The sequence below is a fragment of the Anomaloglossus baeobatrachus genome, chromosome 2, assembly GCF_048569485.1.
Source record: "Anomaloglossus baeobatrachus isolate aAnoBae1 chromosome 2, aAnoBae1.hap1, whole genome shotgun sequence".
Lineage (NCBI taxonomy): Eukaryota > Metazoa > Chordata > Amphibia > Anura > Aromobatidae > Anomaloglossus > Anomaloglossus baeobatrachus.
The window spans coordinates 106,720,276-106,746,793 of NC_134354.1; the positions used below are offsets into that span (position 1 = coordinate 106,720,276).

Genomic DNA, 26,518 nt, shown 5'->3' on the forward strand with positions numbered 1-26,518 from the left:
GGTGGTGGCTTCTTCCCACTTCATTATCGAAAGGGAAATCCTTCCTACCCCCATCCTGGGAGGTGGTCACGACGGACGCGAGTCTGTCAGGGTGGGGAGCGGTTTTTCTCCACCACAGGGCTCAGGGTACGTGGACCCAGCAAGAGTCCTCGCTTCAGATCAATGTTCTGGAAATACGGGCAGTGTATCTTGCCCTGAAAGCGTTCCAGCAGTGGCTGGAAGGCAAGCAGATCAGAATTCAGTCAGACAATTCCACAGCGGTGGCATACATCAACCACCAAGGCGGCACACGCTGTCGGCAAGCCTTCCAGGAAGTCCGGCGGATTCTGCTGTGGGTGGAAGCCACGGCCTCCACCATCTCCGCAGTTCACATTCCAGGCGTGGAAAACTGGGAAGCAGATTATCTCAGTCGCCAGGGCATGGATGCAGGGGAATGGTCCCTTCACCCGGACGTATTTCAGGAGATCTGTTGCCGCTGGGGGGTGCCGGACGTCGACCTCATGGCGTCACGGCACAACAACAAGGTACCGGCGTTCATGGCACGGTCTCAAGATCCCAGAGCTCTGGCGGCAGACGCCTTAGTTCAGGATTGGTCGCAGTTTCAGCTCCCTTATGTGTTTCCTCCGCTGGCTCTGTTGCCCAGAGTGTTACGCAAGATCAGGGCCGACTGCCGCCGCGTCATCCTCGTCGCTCCAGACTGGCCGAGGCGGTCGTGGTACCCGGATCTGTGGCATCTCACGGTCGGCCAACCGTGGGCACTACCAGACCGACCAGACTTGCTATCTCAAGGGCCGTTTTTCCATCTGAATTCTGCGGCCCTCAACCTGACTGTGTGGCCATTGAGTCCTGGATCCTAGCGTCTTCAGGATTATCTCAAGATGTCATTGCCACTATGAGACAGGCTAGGAAACCAACGTCCGCCAAGATCTACCACAGGACGTGGAAAATTTTCCTGTCATGGTGCTCTGCTCAGGGTATTTCTCCCTGGCCTTTTGCCTTGCCCACTTTTCTGTCCTTCCTTCAATCTGGACTGGAAAAGGGTTTGTCGCTCGGCTCCCTTAAGGGACAAGTCTCAGCGCTCTCTGTGTTTTTCCAGAAGCGCCTAGCCAGACTTCCACAGGTACGCACGTTCCTGCAGGGGGTTTGTCACATCGTCCCTCCTTACAAGCGGCCGTTAGAACCCTGGGATCTGAACAGGGTGCTGATGGTTCTTCAGAAACCACCATTCGAGCCAATGAGGGATATTTCTCTCTCACGCCTTTCGCAGAAAGTGGTTTTTCTAGTAGCAGTCACTTCACTTTGCAGAGTGTCTGAGCTAGCTGCACTGTCATGCAAAGCTCCCTTCCTGGTGTTTCACCAGGACAAGGTGGTTCTGCGTCCGGTTCCGGAATTTCTCCCTAAGGTGGTATCCCCCTTTCATCTCAATCAGGATATCTCCTTACCTTCTTTTTATCCTCATCCAGTTCACCAATGTGAAAAGGATTTGCACTTGTTAGATCTGGTGAGAGCACTCAGACTCTACATTTCTCGTACGGCGCCCCTGCGCCGCTCGGATGCACTCTTTGTCCTTGTCGCTGGCCAGCGTAAAGGGTCACAGGCTTCCAAATCAACCCTGGCTCGGTGGATCAAGGAGCCAATTATCGAAGCTTACCGTTCGGCTGGGCTTCCGGTTCCCTCAGGGCTGAAGGCCCATTCTACCAGAGCCGTGGGCGCATCCTGGGCTTTGAGGCACCAGGCTACGGCTCAGCAGGTGTGTCAGGCGGCTACCTGGTCGAGCCTGCACACTTTCACGAAGCACTATCAGGTGCATACCTATGCTTCGGCGGATGCCAGCCTAGGTAGACGAGTCCTTCAGGCGGCGGTTGCCCACCTGTAGGAAGAGGCCGTTTTACGGCTCTCTTACGAGGTATTATTTTACCCACCCAGGGACTGCTTTTGGACGTCCCAATTGTCTGGGTCTCCCAATGGAGCGACAAAGAAGAAGGGAATTTTGTTTACTTACCGTAAATTCCTTTTCTTCTAGCTCTAATTGGGAGACCCAGCACCCGCCCCTGTTTTTTTGTGTACACATGTTGTTGATGTTGAATGGTTTCAGTTCTCCGATATTCCTTCGGATTGAAGTTACTTTAAACCAGTTTATAATTTATTTTTTTTTTTTTTTTCCTCCTTCTTGCTTTTGCACCAAAACTGAGGAGCCCGTGGGAGCACGGGGGGTGTATAGGCAGAAGGGGAGGGGCTTAACACTTTTTAGTGTAATACTTTGTGCGGCCTCCGGAGGCATAGCCTATACACCCAATTGTCTGGGTCTCCCAATTAGAGCTAGAAGAAAAGGAATTTACGGTAAGTAAACAAAATTCCCTTCTTTCATGTATAAGGTGCAGCCAGTACTGGCACTATCAGGCACAGGCTGTACATACCATCAGGGTGCAGCTCGGGTGTTTATAAAGTTGGATTTCACTGCCTAAAGTTTGAAAATTCATGCACTTTTTGATTGACGTGTGCACCTCTCTCCTAATGTCCGGCCGGGTTATGCACGTGTATTCCCCCCACCCCCCGCCACCTGTTCCTCCCTCTCTCCTAATGACCGGGCAGGCTATGCACTTGTATCCCCGCCCCCCGCCGCCTGTTCCTCCCTCTCACTGGCTGTATGTAAATTTCTCTCTTCAGAAACATGGCGCCGGAGTTGGCACCTGCGCATAGCACTTATCTCCGGCGCCATGTTTCTGAAGCCCGCTGAACTTAGTATTTTGCAGGAGAGGGAGGCGCATGCGCCCTCGCTTCTTCAGATCCCGTTGTGACCGCGGGAGCGCGCGTGGTCACAACAGGACTGCAGAACAGCTGATGAGAGGACGCGATTACCTGCAGCTAATCGCGTCCTCTCATCAGCTGTTCTGCAGTCCTGTTGTGACCACGCGCGGTCACAATGGGATCTGAAGAAGCGAGGGCGCGATGTTTGGTTCCCTTTTAAGGAAATCATGTGTAAGAAAATGATGGATAATTATAATTTTTTTTTTTTTTTTTTTTTATTGCTTATAATTCAGTCCTGATGCCCAGTGGCTACTTGTCAAAAAGCGTTATAGAGCTCTGTAAGATGCGGAGGCCATCATTCTGTGACCCACGGCCTCGGACACTGTATAATCTTGGGACCGCCGTGATCTATTCTCTTCCTTACGGCGCAGGCAACCATTATATATTCTAGTCCAGCTGTAATAGGCCTCTCCTCTTTCAGGTACACTAACAGTGGAGCAGATTTATCAGGACAGGGATCAGTTTGCAAAGCTGGTCCGTGAAGTAGCTGCTCCTGACGTCGGTCGCATGGGTATTGAAATCCTAAGCTTTACCATCAAGGTGAGCGCATAAGAAAACATGGTTTGTGTATGTAAATGCAGTTTTATGATTTTCCTGATTACACTTCAGGCAATTTTGGTTTTTTTCCCCTTTTATATAATTAGCCATAAAATACATGTGCATTGACCGTATTTGCTTATGACTCAATATGGCCATAAATGTTACCGGGAAAGGAGTGTCGCCTGCAGAGACGTTCTAACCTTTGTAATCTTAGCAGTGAATGTTGCCAGTCTTGTTTTGCACTTGCATTATATCTCTGAGCCATGTAATTCCCGTAATGCTTGTCTTGCCCTGCAGGATGTGTATGACAAGGTTGAGTATTTAAGCTCCCTGGGTAAGACGCAGACAGCTGCTGTGCAGAGGGATGCCGACATTGGCGTCGCTGAAGCAGAACGCGATGCAGGCATTAGGGTACGTAATCCAGAAGAGGATTTGAAGTGCTTAGAATACTATATGTAGTGTTCACGTCCTGCAGAGTAATTGAATTTGTTTGTTTCATTTCCCTGACAGGAAGCCATGTGCAAGAAAGAAATGCTCGATGTCAAATATCTGTCTGATACAAAAATGGCCGATTCAAAACGGGCTTATGAACTGCAGAAGGCGGCCTTTAGCCAGGAAGTGAACACCAAGGTAAGACTGGGAGGGTGAGGTGGTATGTCAGGCTGAAAAGTAGCAACGTGATTGAGACAGCAGTTGGTACCTATCAAGTTCTATGGAGAAGGGAGGGGCTAGTTCTCCTGAAACAGTTTTAATTCTCCATAGATCTTTATCAGCACCAACTGCTATCTCCTATCTCAGTAAAGCTGGGTTTACACACTGCAACATCTCAAACGACATCGCTGTAACGTCACCGGTTTTGTGACGCAATAGCGATGTTGTTTGCGATGTTGCAGTGTGTGAAACCTATCAGCGACCTGGCCCCTGCTGTGAAGTTGCTGGAAGTTGCTGATCACTACAAGTCGTTCAGGACCATTCCTAGGTCCTTTGTTTCCCGCTGTGCAGCATGAAGTTTCAGTGTGTGAATCCTTTTCAGCGACTTTGTTAACAACTTCCCTTTCAAAAGGCTGCTTATCAACGTCCCCAACAACCAGCTAGGTCGCTCTGCAGGTCCGGATCGCTGGTAAGTTGTTGGTCAGGTTTGCCGGGTTGAACGCTCACCAGAGACTTAGCAGAGACTTAGGGAGGTCGCTATTGCGTCACCAAACCGGTGATGTTACAGCGATGTCCTTTGCGATGTTGCAGTGTGTAAACCCAGCTTAAGGCTGGTTTCACATCAGCGGTATTTTGCCGCATTGCCGGATCCAGCACAAATGCGGTACAGTTCTATACAGTTCACAGGCATCGTGGCAAGCTCCGGTCACAATCTGTCATGTGACCGGAGCATGAGGCAGCATGTGACCGGAGCTTGCCACAATGCCTGTGAACTGTATAGAACTGTACCGCATTTGTGGCGGATCCGGCAGTGCGGCAGAGTACCACTGATGTGAAACCAGCCTAATGGGGAAATCTGTATTCACTGAAGACTGCTTTAATTCATAAATTGAGAATTTTGGGAATTATCGATCAGTTCAGGAAGAGGAAGAAAAGGATTTCTTAATCAGGTATGTTACAAAGTTTCTTATTTTCATGTGTACTTTTTGATTTAGGAAAAAATTAATGACAACTGTGCTTTAAAGGGAACCTGTCAGGTGCAATATGTACCCAGATCCACGAGCAGTTCTAGGTGCATATTGCTGATCCCTGCCTAACTGTCCCTGTATACACCAGCATAGATAAAGAGATCTGTAGAAAAAGTATTTGTAAAGATCCTTTCTGCTATGCTAATAAGCGCCGGGACTGGTCGCAAGGGCCTTAGTTTCTGCGTTCATTCTGCCCTTTTAGCATGTTATCATGCCCGCAGGGGTGTGCTAACATGCTATTCAATGCCACTGCCTAGTGTCATCAGCAGTGACGTGCGTACCTGTGTTCATTCTCACCGCATCAGATGGGCAGTGCGCATGATCAGAATGCCCAGCACGTCCAGTCATGTGCACTATGAAGCCGGGTGTACACTTCCCAGCTTGAGACAGGTCTACTGCACATGACTGGAAGTGCCGGGACTTCTGATCATGCGCACTGCCCGGCGTCTGATGCGGTGACCATGGACACAGGTACATGTGTCACCGCTGATGACGCTGGGCAATGGGCATTGAATAGCATGTTAGCATGCCCCTGTGGGTGTACTAACATGCTAAGAGGGTGGAATGAACACAGGAACTAACACCCTTGCAACTGATTCCTGCGCTCATTAACCTATATATAAAGAATCTTAAGAAATACTTTAGAACTACAGGGACGGTAGTAACTGTCAGTGTGATGGCTGGAGGACTGGGGCACTGCATCTACAAAATAACCGGTCTTGTGAGATGTTCTCCATGTACAGTGATAAGTACCTGGGGGAAAAAAAGTGGTATAAAGAAGGGAAACTTGTGACCATGTCATAGACGCCACTGGCTTTTTGATGAGTGGAGGCAGCTTATCTTTTCCAATGTCACATAGACAACTACAGTACTACAGTTTGCCTGATAGTTAATCTGGTTATAATAGCAAGGTGATGTGTCCTCTAGTGCATATGGATATGATTGCAAATCTAGAAGACGTTGCATAATTATAATAAATCAAGAGCTTGCAATCAGATACCTCTACATAATCAATGAGCAGAGGAGCCCCTTCTTTGGAAACAGGTAATTTTAAAAAGAACCCTCTAAGGCCTGTGCCACACACACGGGAAAATCACGCACGTGCCGCGAGACACGTATTTTCCCTGCGTGTTGCGTGTGGTAAGTACGTGTCTCCGGTACGTGCGGGCCACGTGTGTTCTCCGTGTGCTATCCGCGATCACACACGGAGAACCGGTAATTTACATACTCACGTGGTCCTTGCTGCTGTCCAGGGTACTGATCTTCAGCTCCAACCACTCCCGCTGATGCTGCTTCCGGCCGAGTGGAGAGGTGGAGATTAGCGCCCGTGACATCACGCCCACCTCCTTAACACGCTCATAATGAGCGCCAGCCTGCAGCAACTGTTTGCAGAGGAAGATTCTGCAGGGCTGAAGGAGGTGAGTATTTGTTTTTTTTTTTTATTATAAAATAATCACACGTGTGTTTTCTCCGGCGCGTGTCACACGGGACCGCATCCACACTACATCTGTGTGGTACGGGTGCGGGCCGTATGACACCCGTGATGCCGGAGAAAAACTGACATGTCGGCGTATTTTAAACACATACAATCCACACAGACACACGTTCCGTGTGGATTTACGTTAATGTGCCTGTTACCATAGGGTAACATTGGTGTACGTGTCTCCGGTACGTGAAATAACTGCAAAACACGTATCGGAGGCACGAATGTGTGACAGAGGCCTAAGGGGTAGTAGATGTGAGCCCAATCTAAGCTTGAATGTGGAGAAGGACAGATTTACAACCGGTAGAGATAAGAACATCAGCTTGACCAGAAAACTAGCAAAGTACATTAGAATCCTTTTGTAACCCTTATAGAAATTCTGAATTAAGGTTTTATGAACTGCGTCGATATATTAGATAGGAAAGTCATATTTTCGTAATTGAGATGAAATGGTGAACGCAAAGCATCATTCCGCCTTGCAGGATCAGGTCTATGGTTCCTTTTAAAATGGATATTGGCGAGATAGATGACAATATTTATACCATGTCTCCCATCTATGAACAGATAAAATTGTGATAGCAGAGAGGACTGTAATATCTTCCGCCTGGATCCTCCAGGGGTGAAGATATTGTTAAAGTTGTGAATCTCATAATTGTCTAAGACACATCCTATAGTTCTCTGAAGCCCAGCCTTGTTAGGACTCCCCATAGGGTAAGTATGTGGATGTAACTTGTGCTTAATAAAAGCAAATGCCAAATTATGATCCTTGTTCAATGCCAAGAAGAAAGATACATTTTTTTAGGGTTGTACCATGTCTCATTGGAGTTCTTCCCTCAATAAATCTTGGCCATTTCCGTGACACAGGTTTAGTAGTTTTTTTTCGTTATTCATTTTTTATTTTATGCAATTGTGTATATACTGTATTGATTTGTACCCTTTTTAACATCTTTTGTAAAAAAAAAAAAATTTTTTTTTTTTTTTTTTTTTAAAACACTGCCTACCTTTCAGATTAAATAAAATGTTATCGTTTCACTCCGCCTGCTCTATAAACTACTACCCAAAGCATATGCTATCTGTAACTGGTGTCAAATTGGCCTGCATAAGTGATAGGTGGTGGCAACTAGCAGTTCTTCTTGGTATATTGTGGATCTTGGCAGTGAATATACCGAGGTATGTGTGTGTGTGTGTGTGTATGTGTGTGTATATAGATAGATAGATAGAGATTATATATATATATATATATATATATATATATAGATATATATATATATAGATATAGATATATATAGATATATGTATGTGTGTGTGTGTATGTATATATATATATATATATATATATATATATATATATATATGTATATATATATATATATATATATGTATGTGTATATATATATATATATATATATATATATATATATTATTAATATTATTATTATTATTATTATTATTATTATTATTATTATTATTATTATTATTATTATTATTATTATTATTATTATTATTATTATTTATATACCTTGCTTTGGTACTGGTTGTGTATATATACAATATTCACTGTGAGTTTCCCAATGATTGGCCTTGTAGTGAAAGCAGGCGACTCCTTGTCCATCAATCATCGGTCAATTGCATATTGTCTTGACGATTGGAGGCAGCGGAGTGTTCTCCATGACAGTCAGTGCAACAAGCCAAGTTGGCTTGATGGGAACTCTTAGGATCTGTTGGTAACCTGTCGGTGTCTGGTCCCCCCAGTTACCATCAGAGTTTATAAGTCCATATTTCCACTGATCAGAGCAGTTTTAGTAGCACAATGCAGATAGACGCAATATACATAGTATATGTTCAGAATATGGTCTGTGGTGTAACCTTCATCTCCTTGTTATTTAGAAAGCAGAAGCTCAGCTGGCGTATGAACTACAGGCTGCCAAAGAACAGCAGAAGATTCGACAGGAAGAAATTGAGATTGAGGTGGTGCAGAGGAAGAAACAGATTGATATTGAAGAGAAAGAAATTGTTCGTATGGACAAGGAGTTGATTGCCACAGTGAGGAGACCAGCAGAAGCCGAGGCATATAGGATGCAGCAGATTGCAGAAGGAGAAAAGTGAGTATATACACTACTCGCAAAAATGTAGTGATATTTGGCTTTAGAGTGACATTTCAGGATGATCCTAAAATTCACAATAACATTTTAGGTGAACTTAATGTGACCTTCTCTATACTTCTGAATGTACATGTCCAACTGTTCAATATTTCAGCACTTTTTGCACAACTTGCTGGTTTCTAAGAAGGAGCTTAATGGCAAAATTAACAGGTGGTTGATCCATGAATTGCCCAATAAATAGGGGTTCAATTAGTATTTCCACAGGCCTCATCGTGCTGTTCACACTTTGACATCAAGCGATCAATATGACACCTAACAATTGATCAACAGTACCTCTCCATTGCAAGGCTTCAAGCAGGATGTTCTCAGATGGAAGTGGCTGCTGAGCTTAGAATATCACAGAGTGTCAACAGCAGGTTGCAACAGAGGTGCAGAGAGACTGGACGAGTCACAGAAAGACCTAGAAGTGGATGTCTTTTGCCTACATCTCACACTGCTAACCGCTTCGTTGTGAACAATGCCTTTCGGAACCGGATTATGAGTGCCTCTCACCTCCCTTAAATATGCCTGACGTTGAGTGGCATTCAAGTGTCATATAAGACCATTCAAAACCGTTTACATCAGCATGAAATGCTTGCTAGAGAACCTGCAGGGACCTGACCACACACCAGGCACAGGTATCATCTACGCTGGACAAATGACCAGTGGACCTCAATGCTTGTCACTGATGAAAGTCGATTCACGCTGAGCAGAAATGATGGCCGATGATGATGTTGGAGATTTCAAGGAAAGCGCTGTGCATCGGCCACTGTCGTCACCATCCTGAGCCTTTGGAGGTGATGGAGGTGGTGGTGTTACTGTGGGCAGCTGTGTCTAGTTAATACAAAACTGCCCTACACTGTGTGAATGGTACAGTGACAGCCCCCACTACTTGAATAACATCATTAATCCAGTCATTGTGCATGAACAACACAGGCCTAATTTATCTTTATGGACGACAACACTCAAGCTCATTGAGGTCGCATCATTAGGGAATGGCTTCTGGAGACTGGGGTACCTCAATTGGAGTCACCTGCTTTTTTTTGTCCAGACCTCAATCCTATAGAAAAGCTCTGGGATCAGCTGAGTCGCCATGTAGAGGTCGTAGCTCTGTACCCCAGAACCTCAATGACCTGAGGGCTGCCCTTCAAGAAGAGTAGGATGCCGCCTCAGCAGACAAACATCAGATTGCCCTCGCACCAATCAGGCAGTGTCCATCTGCTATTTTTTTCTCTGCTCTAGTGCTGAGGATCAAATTGCAACATGCTGCGTATATCGCACCAGAGAAAAATATTGTACGGCATTACATACTCATATCATACGCATATCATACGGATGGCATACGCTTGTCACACAGATGCAAGGTGAGAAAAATCTACACACTCGCATAGCACTTGCATGGCATTCGCGCGTCCTATGGATGCTAGACGAGAAAAAACCCCACGCACTCGCAAGAGATACGCAAGACCATATGCATGACACTTATCCCACTTTTCGGGACGAGTATCTGAGTGATTATTTGTACGGACGTGGAACCGAGGCCTATTGTGAATGTTTTACATAAATTCCACCCGAAAGCCAAATATCCCTACATTTGTGTGTAGTGTATTTTGCATATAGAGGCTTAACTTTCAGTGTAGTCATTATATTATGGGAATAGAACCCAAATTATTCACTTAGGTTGTTTTGTTTTTTGTTTTTTTTTGTTGTTCCTCCATAGTTTTGCACATGCAAACAATATCCTAAGCTTGCTACATTTGCCCTTCGCAAATCCAGTGCTGTCTCTATTGCTGCCTCAGGTTTTGTTGACTTGGCTGCAGCGCTAACGTCTCACCAACAGCAGGCGGCATAACCGCTGCAGCCAATCCCTGAACTAGGCAAAGATGCCAAGGTACTCCGATTCTTTTTAAAGGGTTTTTTCGAAGGTTCGAAAAATAATGGCTACATTCTTCCTAACACTGCCCCATACCTGTCCATGCAGATCAGCTCCTTTTGAAGTGATCGGGGCTAAGCTGCAGTGTGACTCAACCTGCATTCATATTTGCTGTTTTTAGTAGAAGGAGGCCATGTTTGTTTTCAAAACTTTTGGACAACCTGTTTTAAGTATTTTTATGAGCATTGTAGCTCTTACTTTATTTCTAGCTGCTCATCAGATCGGACGGCTTTTTCTTATGGTTCTTTGATTTTCATAGGGTGAAACAAGTGCTGATTGCTCAAGCAGAGGCTGAGAAAATCCGTAAAGTTGGAGAAGCAGAAGCGTCTGTTATTGAAGCTATTGGAAAAGCAGAAGCTGAGAGGATGAAGCTGAAAGCCGGGGCCTACCAACATTACGGGGAGGCAGCTAAAATGGCCCTTGTTCTGGAGTGTCTACCAGAGGTAACTAGTCACTTCCAAGTCTACATTTTCCTTTTATGTATCACATTTTTGAGATAACAGAGGGAGATCTCTGAACTCATCAGTGATGGTATTGACCTTCAAGAAACATTGAGATAAAAGACATAAGGACTCTGTGTTGTGCAAGATTCTGGGGTGACTAGAAAAGCATGGCTGTAAGGAAAGGTTATTGAGGAGGTTCATCAGCTTTGACTCCTCCACAACCTGATGTACAGATCCAAGGCATAGGTCCCAATTAATTTAAGGCCGGCGTTGTGCATGTCAGTCTTAATGAATGGGGTGGAGCATGATTCACCTAATTCATTAAGAGGTACACAGCACTTGATTAATTAGACACATCTTAAGTGATGAGAGCCTCCGGTACAGAGGACTGGAGAAAATTTCTAAAGTAAGTTACAACACTAAAGCGGTGAGGCTTTTGACAAATTTCATGGGTGGCCTTAACCCCATTCTGCCTATGCCCCATAATATTTGCATAGTTGTCTGGGAGGGATGTGAAAAAGCCAAAAGTAGCGATATTGGAGGGGCGCAACAATATTACAACATATTAATGAGTTTTACTCCAGAATTCTGGCGTAAACACTGTAGTATATCTGCCCCAAAGTCTCCCTTTGCATTGGTCCGGCTTTGAACCAAGAGCAGGGACCTCTCGGTGCAGGGTGGCCACGGGACTTTCAATTCGTGGACCTCTGACTAGTTGTGTTTTTATTTGGGGGGGGGGGGTGTTGTGTCTTGTTTTTTGTTTTTTTAGCCCATTGGCTTCTGCAGCTTTAGCCGTTTAGTCCCATAGCACTTTATACTGTGCAATTGTTGACCTTATCTGCTCTTCTTTACAGATTGCTGCCAAAGTGTCTGCTCCGTTGGCCAAAGTGGATGAAATTCTCATTCTCAGTGGTGAGAACAGTAAAATAACCGGGGAAATGAATCGTCTATTGGCTGAAGTTCCTGCTTCGGTTCAAGCTCTCACTGGTGTAGATCTGACTAAGGTGAGTGGGCCGGGGCCTGTGAATCCGTTCTCTTATTTTGGGTGTGTATAATTAGGTTGTATTCCATCTGAAGATAATTTGACATTTGAGAAGCCACCATCTGTCGATGAGCTCTAGGGCCATGTTCTCATATTGCATACATGATGGAGGGAGGTGTTAATGCAGACAAACTGCTATGTTGAATAGTTCAAGAAAACTGGGTATGATTTCATGAAAATTCCCCCAATATATTAAAGCATGTAATAACTTGTATAGTGAGTACTTGTGAACACATACAAATAGTTTGAGCTCTAAAGCCACATGGTAACATCAAAACCAAAATATTTTCATGTTGAGCTGGACACACCATGTAATACTACTTTTGCCTCTCCGTTGCGGGAATATTTGCAGACAAAGTGTTTGGCGTGTAATGAGTTAAGTAAAGTTAAAAGGGTTTTCCCACAGTTCATTTTAATCAATAGATTTTGGAATAAAAAAAAAAAGTTTCACAATTGATTGGGATTAAAAAAAAATGTTCCTGTGCGGAGATAATCTTACATACTTGCTGTGTAATGGCCGTGTCTGACCGTACAGTGACATGGTCTGATCATACCACATCTCCTAGGAAATGGGAGTAAGCAAAAAAAAAAGTATAAAGTTAGAATCAGTTGTGATCCCATGCTATGCTTTCTGTGAGGTAAAACATTTCCCAGCTTGTTTTTAAGCAGTGTATTACCTCAAAGAAAGCGCAGCTTGTGATAGAATCTGTATACTCTTTTGCGTGTTCCCCAGCCCAGCAGCTTTGGTATGATTAGACCATGATTCTATACGGTTAGACATGGCTATTAAACAGTACGTAGTAGGGAAACCTATATAAGATTATCTCAGGACATCAAAACACAAAGAAGGGCATCAAAAATGCCATCAGAACCGATTGAAGCCTGCCGCCCCTACCCCCCAAAAAAAGCATCTTTTGCACATGAAAACAAGTCTTTAAAGTACTTTAAGGTGAATCTGTTAGCAGGTTTTTTCTATGTAATCCCAAGGCTGCATGCTATAGAGGGGTTAACAGAACATTGAGATTTCAGTGAAGTGTTTCTTTTCACACTGTGTGGTTTTGACCTGCAATCTTTGTTTTAGCTATAGGAAATTATCATTGCCAGACTAGGTCAGCTAGTCTGGCACTCCCCATCTGTAATTATCAGCTCACTGTCTATAGACATTGTACATAGAGAGCTTAGTGTGTGTGTGGGATCTGTTTCTCAGCTCTGCAGCATTGTTAAATCTAAAAACAATGATTGTGTCAGAACGGCTGCACTCCATCATCTAAGTGATACATGATTGGATTCAGGATCTCTTTGCCTATATCATGCTGCTCTCAGATGAGGTAACAAAAACCTGCTGACAGATTCTCTTTTAACTGTGAATTAAAAGTAATCCAACATTTGGTAACAGTCAAAACCATGGCACCCTGCACAGGCACTGGCAACTCTCTCATTTTTTTTTATTGTTTAGATTTGCTTTACACCAATACTAACGTTCAATAAAATCAGAGGTTTTATATGTGTTGCACTCTGCCCTGAATACCTTTTGGCATTACTTGGATATTTTGGTTTGTGCCTAATTCCTTAGAGCTGTGGTCCCCAACCTTTATTTTGAGAGCCTCATTCAGCTCTGAAAGATTGTTGTTTAATAGAAGCCAAATTACTAAATCACAGCATAATGCAAGTAAGAGAAGGTTGTAATGCAACCCAAAAAGCCTCTGTGACACTCAAGTCACAAAAAATCTAAGGCTATGTTCACACACTGCGTTTTTTACCTGCGTTTTTGGTCCGTTTTTGCTGCAGAAATTTCTTGAGAAATTCTTGTAACCTTTCTGCAGACATTCGCCAGCCAAACCTATGGCAAAAAAAATTAGCTGTGCGCACACTGCGTTTTTTTCTTAAGAAAATTCTTTCAGTAGATTCTCTTAAGAAAAAGAATGAGCATGTCACTTCTTTTCTGCAGCTAACTGCGTTATTTGCCATAGATAATTGGCACAATAACGCAGGGAGCAACTAGCGGTAAAAACGCACCAAAAATGCACCGAAAACGCCGCAAAAACGCAGGTGCGTTTTTGGTGCGTTTTTTAACGCCGGTGCACTAATCCTTCACTCTTAAGAAATTTCTTAAGAAAAATCATTTTTCTAGTGTGAACATAGCCTAAATCATTAGGCTTTCCTATCACTTACAAAATTCCCTTACATTGTACTGCACAGACGCTGCGGCATGGCACGATCTTTGGCTGCAGGACTTATTTTGCCACCCAGGTTTCTGTGAAGCCCCAGCATTAGGACTTTTTTAGAGAATATGTTACACTACATATATGGACCACAATGCACGGACCAGCTGCAGGTCTCCACACTTTGAGAAAGGCAAGAGCTACATATCAGAGGCCCACGAGCCACATTTTGTCTCACAAGTCACGGATTGGAGATCCCGGTGTTGGAAAACCTTTGGAAACCAGATGACATCAGATATGTCAACAGATAATTTCTGGTAGAATTCTTGTTTGGGTGAATCCAGTTCTATCCCCTTACAGCATCTCATGTGGCATAATCCACATTAGTCTGGTTTCTGTGGCCTTTGCAACATAACAACTAGTCCCAGACTATGGATCTTTACGTCATATTTAAAGGGAACCTGTCACCGGATGTTTATAATTAGGGATGATAGAATACGTCAAATATTCGGCTTCGCAAATATTTGCCGAATAAATCGCAGTTATTTGACTATTTGCAAATATTCAATGTGCAATGTAAGTCTATGGGAAACCCGAATAACAACTATTCGGAACTATTCGGGCTTCCCATAAACTTGCATTGCGCATCGAATATTCGCATAGCGGCGACCTATTTGGAAAATATTCACGAAGCCGAATATTTGAGGTATTCGATCATCCCTATTTATCATACCTAACGGTCGATGCGGAGCATATTGGTCGGATGGGTGTCTCCGTTCTACGGGTCCGCGCCTCCTCTTTCGGCCATTTTCGTAGTCCTTCTGAAGCTAGTGTGGATGACGCGTTCTACTTCATACACACAAGCAGACATTGAGGTCCCGCGCAGGTGCACAACAAATACTTCTGCCCTGTTCAGGGCAGATAAGAGTGCGACTGCGCAGGACCTCAATGTCGGCTTGTGTGTATAAAGTAGAACGCGTCATCCACACTAGCTTCAGAAGGACTACGAAAATGGCAGAAAGAGGAGGTGCGGACCTGGACAACGGAGACGCCCATCTGACCAGTCTTATCCGCACCGACCGTTAGGTGAGTGTTTTATAAACATCCGGTGACAGGTTCCCTTGAAGCATCATTTTGTGTTCTATCTTCTGTTCACAAATTTATGAAATCCCTATGGATGTGCGTTGGGTCTGCCGGAGAAGCGGAGCGCTGGACATTGCTCTGGCTATAAATGTGGTGCACCTGCTCAACCTCCTGTCCATAGAGATTGGATCGGTGAGGGGTCCCAGTGGTTAGATCACTAACGATCAGAGAGTTATCTCCTATCCTGTGGCTAGGTGATAACTTGTCAACATGATACAACTGCTTTACGGAAGTGTCTTTATACCATTCTGTTCCTTGGTATTTATTACGGGCGCTGACACCACTCCTTTACAATATGCATGTCATTGATCCGATTCCTTTTCTAACTTTTTTTTTGTTTCTTTCTTTCCATCCCGCAGATCCCACTAATCCAAAAAGCCACGGGAGTCCTGGCATAGGAAAGCGTGCAAGCAGCCTGCCCTCCATTCACTTGAGCAAATGCCTTCAATTCTTCGGGACTCTGTTTTATACAGAAAAGACAATTTCTGTTACATTTTTAAACATCTGGTGCCTTACATTTCAGGACCAGAACCACAAGTTATCATATCATTTAAGTTGTTTTTAGGTTTTTGTCGAAAGATTATTTTTTTAGCAGAATCATTTCTATGTGTTTTTGTGGTGATTTTTCTTGGTTACTACTATTCAATCAATTTGCTAGGCAGAGTTCAGGTATGGCTGGGGTCACTGCCCTCTGTGCCTTCAGACTCCTCACCCTCTGGTGTATCCTGTCAGTGCTGCCAAAATGCTGCTTTTTTTTTTGATGTAGGGACTTCAGCCACACACACACACACGCATACACAGCACTGATCCATGACGCCTGCCACTGTATGCGAGTATTGGGCTGCTAGCCCTGTAGTCTGTTCTGCAATCTATAGCCCCATTACATATGCCTGGCCTGCACTCTGAACCCCCTTAGTACCACAGCAAGAAGCTATGCAGACGTATGTGTGTCCTAGTTATTTGGGCGGACGCCAGTCATTTTGTAGGATCGTAGCTGAGCGAAATGCATGTAACATCAGCCCATTTACACACGCGCATGCGCCACCCACGTTTGTGCCATTCCTCCCATAAGATGGCACGCCAAGTATTTGACTTCTTAAATGTGAGTGTATTTGCATCTACCCAGTGCTGGATTTTTCAGGTTCTGTGCTTTTTTTACACTATTTCTACATCCGAAGAGTAAAGCTGCTGCCTACATCTGCGAGTTACGCTGAGGCTTTTAGTGGTAGAGCCGTATTTACTATATGGTTGGTATGAAGCCCTAGTAATCACATAATTGTCATTCAAGTTGCACATGTCAATTTTTTTTTTAGGCTGACAATACCTGAGTGAGTGTTACTATTCCCCTCGTCTTATTACACAAGTCTCGCCAGTCGCCATCATTTTTTTTCCCTGGGTCCCAATGATCCTTGGTAAATTTACCATTTACCCGGATGTTTTGCCTTCATCTTCAGCCTTTTGTTTGGTGTGTACATATGAGTATTACTCTTGAGTACATGCATCTTTATATAAGTAATACACTATTTTAAAGCCGTTGTACCATGAATACAAGTTGTCACGGGTGGCAGTGTGGGTCCCCACCGATGTCGGGCACCTGGCGATCTCTCATGGATAGCATTGGCCTTTGTATGTTCACCACCGCTCCAAATTGGGTGCTCTCGTAGATGGGTGATGATATGCATTCTTGGTACATCCCTTCTTATAGAGGACCGGTGAAGTCTCCAGATATGCATGTTGCTGGAATTTACAAAATATTTCTATAACATAATTCCGCATCTGTTCGGAGAACTCTGTACCTTGTTGTTCTACGGTTTGGTTTTGTTTTCTACTGGAAATATTACTGGTTTGTGTACTTCTTTTACCAGTAGGATGTGTGCCGGTGCAGGCTGACACTGGCCCATCCTTGCCTACCAGGTCATGCTTGCTGACATTTGCTTGAAATTTTATTGGTATATTTCCATGCCGAACAACAGAGGTTTGGGTAAATGCAGAGTTCAATTTTTTTTTTGGGGGGGGGGGGAGGCCCAAATTTACTAGAAAAGATGTCAGGAGAAGGGGACAGGTCCTTTTTAAGGTTCGGGTTACACAGTGACATGTCAAAGAAGAAAAAATTGCTCAAATTTTTTAGTGCTGTGATTTTTGCTGCAAAAAGAAGCTCCAAATCACAGATGAGTCTCATGCACCTCACTGGCCACAAACTCCAATGTGACTCGGGACTGACAACAGTGAATCCAACACATTTGGAAACCTTTGCGTCTTCGTCATAGTGCGAGACCATAGAAAACCATCAGATGTGATGTAATGCGACACACACCACTGAGTCCCCCCGTCTGATCCTGAATCTGGTTAATACTTACATGCCTCTTGGTATTCTATATCCTGTGCACTAGATGATCTGGGAAATATGTGAATATATTTTTTTTTGTTAAAACTGTGATATTTGTATCCACTTTTATTTTATAGTGATCTGTTTTAATTAACCCTTTAATGTATGCAGAGCCTGACGCCCAAGAGCTGTGTCTGTAAGGTCTCGTGTGGGTAAATCAAATGCTATGGTCTGAACTGTGACCTAGAAATGTTTCATCAGCATGCGAGCAGTTCTATAGAGTGTTTATGGCTTTAGTTGGTTTTCGTGTTTTATCTGCGAAGGACAGCTTTATTAGCGCCAGTACCAAGCACTGAGATCCGGTCCTCCTGATCTGTAGTTACGCACTAGAGGCACGCTGCCATTGTGTGCCGCATCGGTGCTGGTGTACAGTAGGTAGTGTCACGGCTGTGCACCATAAGAGACGAGACAGGCTCATTAGGTCTCTTTGTAAATACTGATGACACCAAAGTCGCATACCTTTCCTCTTAAAGGGACAAAGATTTAATCGCGTTTTAGTTATTCCTCTTTTGTTTGTTTGTTTTAGCTTTCATTGTTGTATTTTGAAAGTTTGCATAAACTGATATGGCAAAAAAATTTATCTGTACTGACTATATTCATGAGTGTCCACCTGTGAGGGAGGGAGTCAGCGGCTGCACCACACTCCAAAGGCAACTTACATACAAGTTGGCAGTGCCGGTCCACTTTATGCAGTTGGAGGTGCAGAGTGACTGTTTTTACCCAGTGGCGTAACTAGAGCCCGATGGGCCCTGATTCCAAATTTGGACCTGCCCCCCCACGTTGGTCAGATGCCTGAGCCCTTTATAGTTTTCTAAATCCTAAAATGACATACGAGATGACCCCCGCCCCCTTCATTATGTAGTACTGTCCCCCACTTGGTACACATGTTTATCTTGGGCCCCTTCCTGGTATATATGTCCCCCAATGTGTTATATATGTCCTTATCCTGGGCCCCTTCCTGGTGTGTATATATAGTTCCCATTCTGTCTCCAACACTTTAGAAAAAAATTCTGCTTTTCTTCCCTGCCTCCTACATCCTTTGGCATCCTCCTCTGTGGCCGGCAGCTGACATCAGCAAGCCTGCTATGGTGATGCATGAAGTCACTGACATGCGCCCCAAATCACAGGCGCACTGACATCAGATGCCGGTCTCTGTTTGGCCGGCAGCATGTATTGCAGTGCAGGGGCCCGATGGGTCTCTGTGCCACATTGCATTTCCGGATGCACATCCAGCTGAAGAAGGCTGTGGGGTTGGCCTGCTTCCCACCTCGGGCCTGGTTATGACCTCTGAAACACAGATTGTTGCACCCGTTTTACTTCTCGCCGCCACAAAAGCAGTGTTGTGGACTCTGTAGCCATACTGTACTGGACCAGCATGGTAAAAAAAAAAAAAAAAAAGACATAGCCTACTTCCACTTAAGATCAATTGTATGTGAGGTTCCATTCACGAACGATGGCAATGGTGGCGCAAATCGCTGCACTATTAAAGCACTGTAAAAAATGTAAGGTCAATTCATTAATTAGTGCACTTGCACTTTTTTTTTTTTTTTGGGATTTTTGCTTTGATCTTTTCATTTATGCCTTTTAACTTGTGCCCTTTTCTAAAATCTATTTTATATGTTCACCTGTTTGGTTTTTTTTTTGTTTGTTTTTTTTTAAGTTAATGCAGATAGCTACATTTTAGCAGAATGTACAACACTTTTTAATTTTGTTAACCACATACCCCATTTTTAATAGTTTGGCTCAAAAATATCACCGAAAAAAATAGAAAAAATAACATATGACATAAGGGGCAGAGAGCAGAGTTGCGGTCTGCTGATGTGATGTCACTGTACGAGTACTCACCGGCACCACAACAGAAGCAGGAAGGAGACACTGGGCCCAGGGCGGGCGAGTACCCGATGGGCACAATTTATGTACTTACCTGAAAGTGGACATGCCCAATAACTAAATGAATAGCCACAAGTGTTTGACTGGGAATTATACCTTGTGCCTGATTTGGAATTGTGAGCATTGGCAATGTTGTCCCTAGGCGGTGTCTGTTATCACTGTTTGTTCGCACTTAAGACATAGGAAATGGTGCCATGTTTTGTTTTTGTAGGGAAAGGGGTATTTTGTGTTTTTTTGTTTTTTTTGCTTTTTTTTTGTCTCCATCTCTTGAATTACATGTACAAGGTGGACTTTAGATAAGGTCCCAGTGAGTCAGACACCGACAACTACGTAATCCAGTGCTGCGTAATAGGATTGTCTGCCTTTTTGAAGGGCTTTTTTTGTTACTATATTTAATTCCATATATTCGGATTCTAAATAATATTTTGAATTGGATTTGATCATACATTTTGCACAGTTTTGCCTTCTATAGCCTCTGTGTAGCACTGCCTATTGATGGCTGCAGAATGCGTTAACTGAGAGTCCATCAGTCAGCCCCTTTTGAAAGGAGTATTTGTAGCTTTCATGTGTCTTTTTCTGAGCTTTCAGCTGATTTGTGACTGCCTCAAAGTTAATGGCATTCAGAATTCGTCTGTAAATGCCATGGGATGCAAAATTTTTAATGATGCCCAATTCCAAAAATATTTCTTAGTCTCAAATACATGCATTTAAGGGAAAAAAACACCTTTAACTGCCCTAGTGCAAACACATTAATATGCTTGTTTTTTTTTTTGCAGTGCTGTAATAGTGGGGTTCTCTGAATGATAATGTTCCTGGGTTGTGTATGGCCTTGAAATGGGTGTCATGGCCCAAACTGCATAAAAACGTTTAGGATCCATTATCAACCCTGGAGGTTTCTATAACTAACTGCCACCATTTATTGGAAGAAGAAAAACGTCACCATGACGGTCGCTTGTGTGTTACTAATCTTTCGTTGTCCATATGATTTTATTATGTTTTACATACATAAAGGAAAAATGTTGGGATCTCGTTATCTTATGTAAGATATTGTATGTCACCGCTTCATTAATTCTTCTTATATTCTTCATACATATGTGACAAATATACAATAATCCCCATGATGTCAATCATTTATCAGGCGGTTACATATCTTTTCCAATGGGTCCGATGTCTACAATAATGACACTTTATATTTATCGATGTACGTAGGCCACAAACCACACAAGTCACTGGTATCATAGACCTTATGAAATCAAATAAGCCATGACTCTTTCTATTTTTTTTTCTCCCCAAGTTAGAAGTAGGATTTTTATATTTCCATATCTAACAAATTAATGGAGTTAATATGAAGTAACTACTAAATATACAATCAATAGTAGGGTGAAGTAGATATTTTAAAGGATATTACATCCACTGTCTAGATCACTTAAAAAAAAAATGAATATTTCCAAATTGGTTCCTGTAACACTTTTAAAAAAAAAAAAAACACTTTTTTTTTTTTCCACATGGCCCGTAGTATGGCGCCACCTGGTGTTGAAAGTGTATAGCAGTCTGCACGTCTACCTTATGAGCTGCACTCTGCTGGTCAAACATGGAGAGTCACCATTTGTCTCTATACTAAGCATATCAGTGCAGAAAAGCTATGCAGTCTCAAACTAAGCATAGATGACCACCAGCCCACTCGGCTCAGTAGATGGACTAGCATGTTGTTGAACAATGAGAACACTAGATCGGGCTTTACATGCAACGACATCGCTAACGAGATGTCGTTGGGGTCACGGAATTCGTGGCGCACATCCGGCCTAGTTAGCGACGTCATTGTGTGTGAAACGCACGAACGACCGTTAACGATGAAAATTACCTGATCGTTGACACGTCGTTCTAATCCCGATTATTGCTGTTGCAGGACGCAGGTTGTTCATCGTTCCTGTAACAGCACACATCGCTATGTGTTACACCGCAGGAACGAGGAACATCACCTTACCTGCCGCCGCCCGCAATGAGGAAGGAAGGAGGTGGGCTGGATGTTCGGCCCGCTCATCTCCGCCCCTCCGATTCTATTGGGCGGCCGCTTAGTGACGCCGCTGTGACGCCGAACGAACCTCCCCCTTAAAGTAGAGATTATTCTGCGGCCACAGCGATGTCGGTGAAGAGGTAATTGCGTGTGACGCTGCCGTAGCGATATTGTTCGTTACGGCAGTGATCACCCCGTGACGCGCCACCGACGTGGGTGGGTGCTATCGCTCGCGACATCGCTAGCAATGTCGCAGCATGTAAAGCTCGCTTTAGTGGCGTCGTACAAAAAAAAAAAAATCAAACATTTTCTTATAAACACCTTGGTAGTTGAAAATCTATTTTTTTTTTTTTTTTCATGATCTTTTATATTGGGCATGTTCTTTAATAGTTGGAAACCCCTTTTGATTAACTTTTCGTCTGCACAGTCATGGAGACTTTGTAGGGGTTTGCTCACACTAGTGTATAAATGAGGAATCCAATGTGAGAAAAGTAATGGATTGCACTTGGACCCATGTTGTTTAGTGAGGCAGTGAATCTGGGATTTTAAATATGGCGAGACTTGCCTAATCAAGTCTATGGGTGCGAGGGAAAAAAAATGCATGCCACATATATCAACCTAGTATCATCCATTACATTACCATTCTATAGCATAGAACACTGTAAATGGTCCTGCAAATGATTGTAGAATCATAACTGCTGAGAAACAAAAAGCTCATATACAGATGTCACATGACATGTCGCATGACATACATGTGACTTTTCCAACATTTCTGTGTGAGCGTACCCTAATAGTGATTGTGGAGCCTATGACGTCTGATGTCAGTAGGGAAAATCTAATAGTGTATTGTTGGCGTATTCTCGGGAACATTGGCTTATCCCAGGGAATATCCCTCTTGGCACAAACAGATAAGATCAACCACAGTCAGAGTTTATTCTATTAAATGTACTTCACTCGCCCTTCCTGGGTCTGTTGCTGAGCCTCCAACACTGCTCCTGGGGTATGTTCTTGTTTGCAGTGCCGATTTAAAGTTGGCTGCAGCCAATCAGTGAGCTCAATGGCTCTGCCCAGGAAGACTGGATGAATCAAACATACTGATTGGCTGCAGCGCTATCAGGGTGATGTCAGCGCTGCAGATGACATATCTGGAGCAGGGGAGGATACTGGAAACGGGGAGGGTTAGAAAAGCGCAATCTGCACCTGGGCATGGCTTTTCTGAAACTAGAGGATTCCTTTTAAAATAGTCAAAGTACTTATTTGTAGTGTCCACAAACAATTCTTACTTTCCTGCATTTCATGAGCGCTCTGCTGTGCCTTAATGACATTTCAGCATTCCCCTATCCCATTCTGGTCCAGTACTCGATGATCTCATTTCAATGTAAATAGCTGATATCGGATATTTCAGATGCCTCATTTGTGATCTAGTAGAGTGATTGATTGAAACTTTGTACAGGAAGGAAAGTTTGATGGCATCAGCCAATCAATCGGTTCTATTTTTGTGAGCGGAAGGATGAAAGCTCACTTTTCATTGGCTGCAGTGATCGCCATCATTCAAATTTTCCTCCTACTTTTCATAACTGTGTATTGACGTAAGAAGAGTTGTCCTGTATACTTATATCCCCCATCTTATATTTGGTTATACACATAATATAAAGATATATAATATATATATAATATGGACACGATTCAGCTTGGAAGCAGAACGTTACCTTGTGTGGGAGAAGGAAAAGTCTAGATTTGTCTCGTGACCTCAGGGATAAGGTCTTGACCTGTCAGAATTATGCGATCCCTCTGTATAATATGGAAGCAGATATCTAATGACTGTTATGTTATCCACATTACTATCTGCATGTGTAATGTATATGCAGCATAAATCATATGGATCTTGATATTGTTTCTGTTGTGAGTTTGCAAGTGTTTCATATCTATATAATAAAATCTTATGCTACTGAATGTCTTTCTTCTATCTTAAGGTTTAGTATTTCATGTATATCATGTGCGAACAACATAGAGAAATGTGAGTGAATCCCAAATATTACAAATGCATCTCAATAACTTAGAATATCATCAAAAAGATAATTTATTTCAGTAATTCAATACAAATAGGGACATGCATATATAATATAGTCATTGCACACAGTGATCTATTGAAATAGATCACTCTGTTTGTAATGACTCTATACAGTGTGTCCACCCATATCCTGTCCACCGCCATTAACTTGAGAACAGCGGCAGTTATAGGCATAGAAGTGGTGTCTAGGTATAGTAAAGTAGCCATGCCCTACGCAATGAAACCACCTATAGTGCCACCCAGTGGAAAACAACGGAGTTAGCATTTTTATTTAAAAAACGGAACGAGATAGAGAAAAAAAAATGCTTTGATTAGAATGTATAAAACTCACAAGGCTGCGGACATGAAGCGACACTTCATGGAGACCTTCCTACAAGTCATTGGGTATGGTGGTTGTGTGGAGTGGCCTCCACGCTCACCTGACCTGACTCCATTGGACTTCTTTCTGTGAGGTCACATCAAACAGCGGGTGTATGCGACCCCTCCACCAACATTGCAGGACCTGCGACGATGTATTACAGATGCTTGTGCAAACGTGGCACCTACCATATTTCACAACGTGCAGCAAGATACAGTATGTTGTGCAGAGTCCAGATGTGCATTGCAGCTGATGGTGGCCACTTTGAGCATTAAAGTTAAATGAGCACCATATGCGTGACCAGCATTCAATGTTTTGGGAGGGGGGGGGGGGGGTCATGGGTTTCATATCATAGCATTTCTGTATGCAAGGTGTCGATTCGTATTGAACTGATGATGCCCTACAACTTTGTAATTCACTTTTTTTTTTTTCCTCTATCTCGTGCCGTTCTCGAGATAAAAATGCCAACTCTGTTGTTTTCCACCAGGTGGCGCTATAGGTGGTTTCATTGCGTAGCTCATGGCTACTTTACTATACCTAGACACTACTTCTATGCCTATAGCTGCCGACGTTATCAAGTTAATGGCGGTGGACACATTGAATAGTATATGCATTTCCTTTTTTGAATTTTGTATTGAGTGTTTATCTCTGTTAATGTACTGTAGATGATTATGTTTTACAGCCAATTAATGAATGAACACAGAAGTCATTATCTCATAAAATTATTACCACAAAACACCTGCAAAAGCTTCCTAAGCGTTTAAAATGGTACCTTAGTCTGGTTCAATAGGTTACACAAACCTGCTGACTTGACAGATGTTCACAAGGCAGTCATTGACACACTCCACAAGGAGGGTAAGCCACAAAAGGTCATTGCTAAAGACGTTGCCTGTTCATGAAGTGCTGTATCCAAGCATATTAATGGAAAGTTGAGTGGAAGGAAAAAGTGTGGTATAAAAAGGTGCACAAGTAACCGGGATAACTGTAGCCTTGATAAGTTTGTTAAGAAAAGGCCATTCAAAAATTTGGGGAAGATTCACAAGAAGTGGACTGCTGCTGGAGTCAGTGCTTCAAGAGCCACCATACACAGATGTATCCATGGGCTACAACTGTTGCATTCCTTGTGTCAAGCCACTCATGACCAATAGTCAAAGCCAGGAGAGTCTGACCTGGGTCAAGGAGAAAAAGAACTGAACTGTTGCTCAGTGGTCCAAGGTGTTGTTGACACGCCCGCCCCAGGGCCTTGGGGATACTCGGAACTGGGCCGGACTAGTCCTGGGATGTCAGTGGTGGCGGAGTCCGGCTCCGTGACTCTGGCGGTGTCTTGTCAATAATAAAGGGGGATGTTGATGGAAGTTGTATTTTTAGAGATTCTTAAAGTTTGTGACGCTACCTGTGGTTTTGCGGCTATGTGAGCTGCCGCTGCGCTGTGGGTTTCCCGGGGCAGGTGATGAGGGCACAGCTGTGGTGTTTTACTCCCCACAGGTAGAGTGAGGCCCCGAGATAACCGTTGATTAAATTAAAGGTCTATGAGGGCAGGCTATGACGCAGGAGGAATGGAGATGACACCGTGGCTTTGCAATAAGTCTTCTCACTGTACCGATTCTCAGTTAACAGCCAGAATAGTCCACCACGGTATGCTGGGATCCTCAGTGATGGGTGACCACTGATCCCGAATAAGTCCGAGGCCAGTACCGATTTCTCCTTTTGTTTGCCTTTCCTGGCCGTCTCTCTGCTGACTTTCTCCCTCCTTTCCTGCGCCTCCACACACAGTGCCCTGAGCCAGGGACCACGGACCAGCAACGGGACTTCTGCCTGCGTGGCTCCCTCTGGGGACTTCAAAGATATTTCTGCCTACCTGGCTCGCTGGTCCTCTGTGGCCCCCTTCTAGCGGATTCATGTGCTGCTTGTGGCCTAAAGGTGCGTACAGCCACCCTCGCCTCCAGTGTTACTAGGAAGTCCTGAAGTATCGTCCTAGCCTAGGATCCGGAACACCGTTTGTGACCAATACCTTCACTTTGAGCTACTGTCTATGAAACGTGACTATAGGGGTGTCTGACACACTTCCCCTAAGTAACTTCAACATCCTCAGAGTTGAGCAGGACCCCTGGGACCCTCACCCCTAGTCGGCCTCCTCCCTCCCCCTGACTGACTCACTGGCTCTCCTAACCGCCAATTTTCAAAACTTAGCTCCGCCCCTTTTACATCAGACAGCTCACCCACTAAGCTACACCTCCTGGATGGTTCTAGAAACAGTGCACGGGGCTTACGTGCCATAACCAGATTACTGGTCGCTAAGCATTAATGGGACCTGCCCCGGCCCTGATTTAATGTGTGAGCTAACAACCGGGCACCTACGGGTTTTTGGTGCGTGAACTGATAAATGGCCTCTTTCTTACCCAGAATGGGGCACCACACCTCTAAC

General features: G+C 43.8%; 1 protein-coding gene across 2 annotated transcripts in view; it reads left to right on the top strand.

Annotated features, from left to right (window-relative positions):
* The window catches only part of FLOT2 (flotillin 2), a 127,015-nt gene extending 103,398 nt beyond the window's left edge, over positions 1–23,617 (top strand). For both annotated transcript variants that reach the window (XM_075335254.1, XM_075335253.1), the window contains exons 5-11: positions 3,230–3,348; positions 3,646–3,759; positions 3,859–3,978; positions 8,398–8,612; positions 10,844–11,027; positions 11,882–12,031; positions 15,734–23,617. In XM_075335254.1, the coding sequence (XP_075191369.1) occupies positions 3,230–3,348; positions 3,646–3,759; positions 3,859–3,978; positions 8,398–8,612; positions 10,844–11,027; positions 11,882–12,031; positions 15,734–15,772 (941 nt within the window). In that variant the 3' untranslated portion in view covers positions 15,773–23,617. The remainder of the gene's footprint in view (positions 1–3,229; positions 3,349–3,645; positions 3,760–3,858; positions 3,979–8,397; positions 8,613–10,843; positions 11,028–11,881; positions 12,032–15,733) is intronic.
* Positions 23,618–26,518: the final 2,901 nt, after the last annotated feature.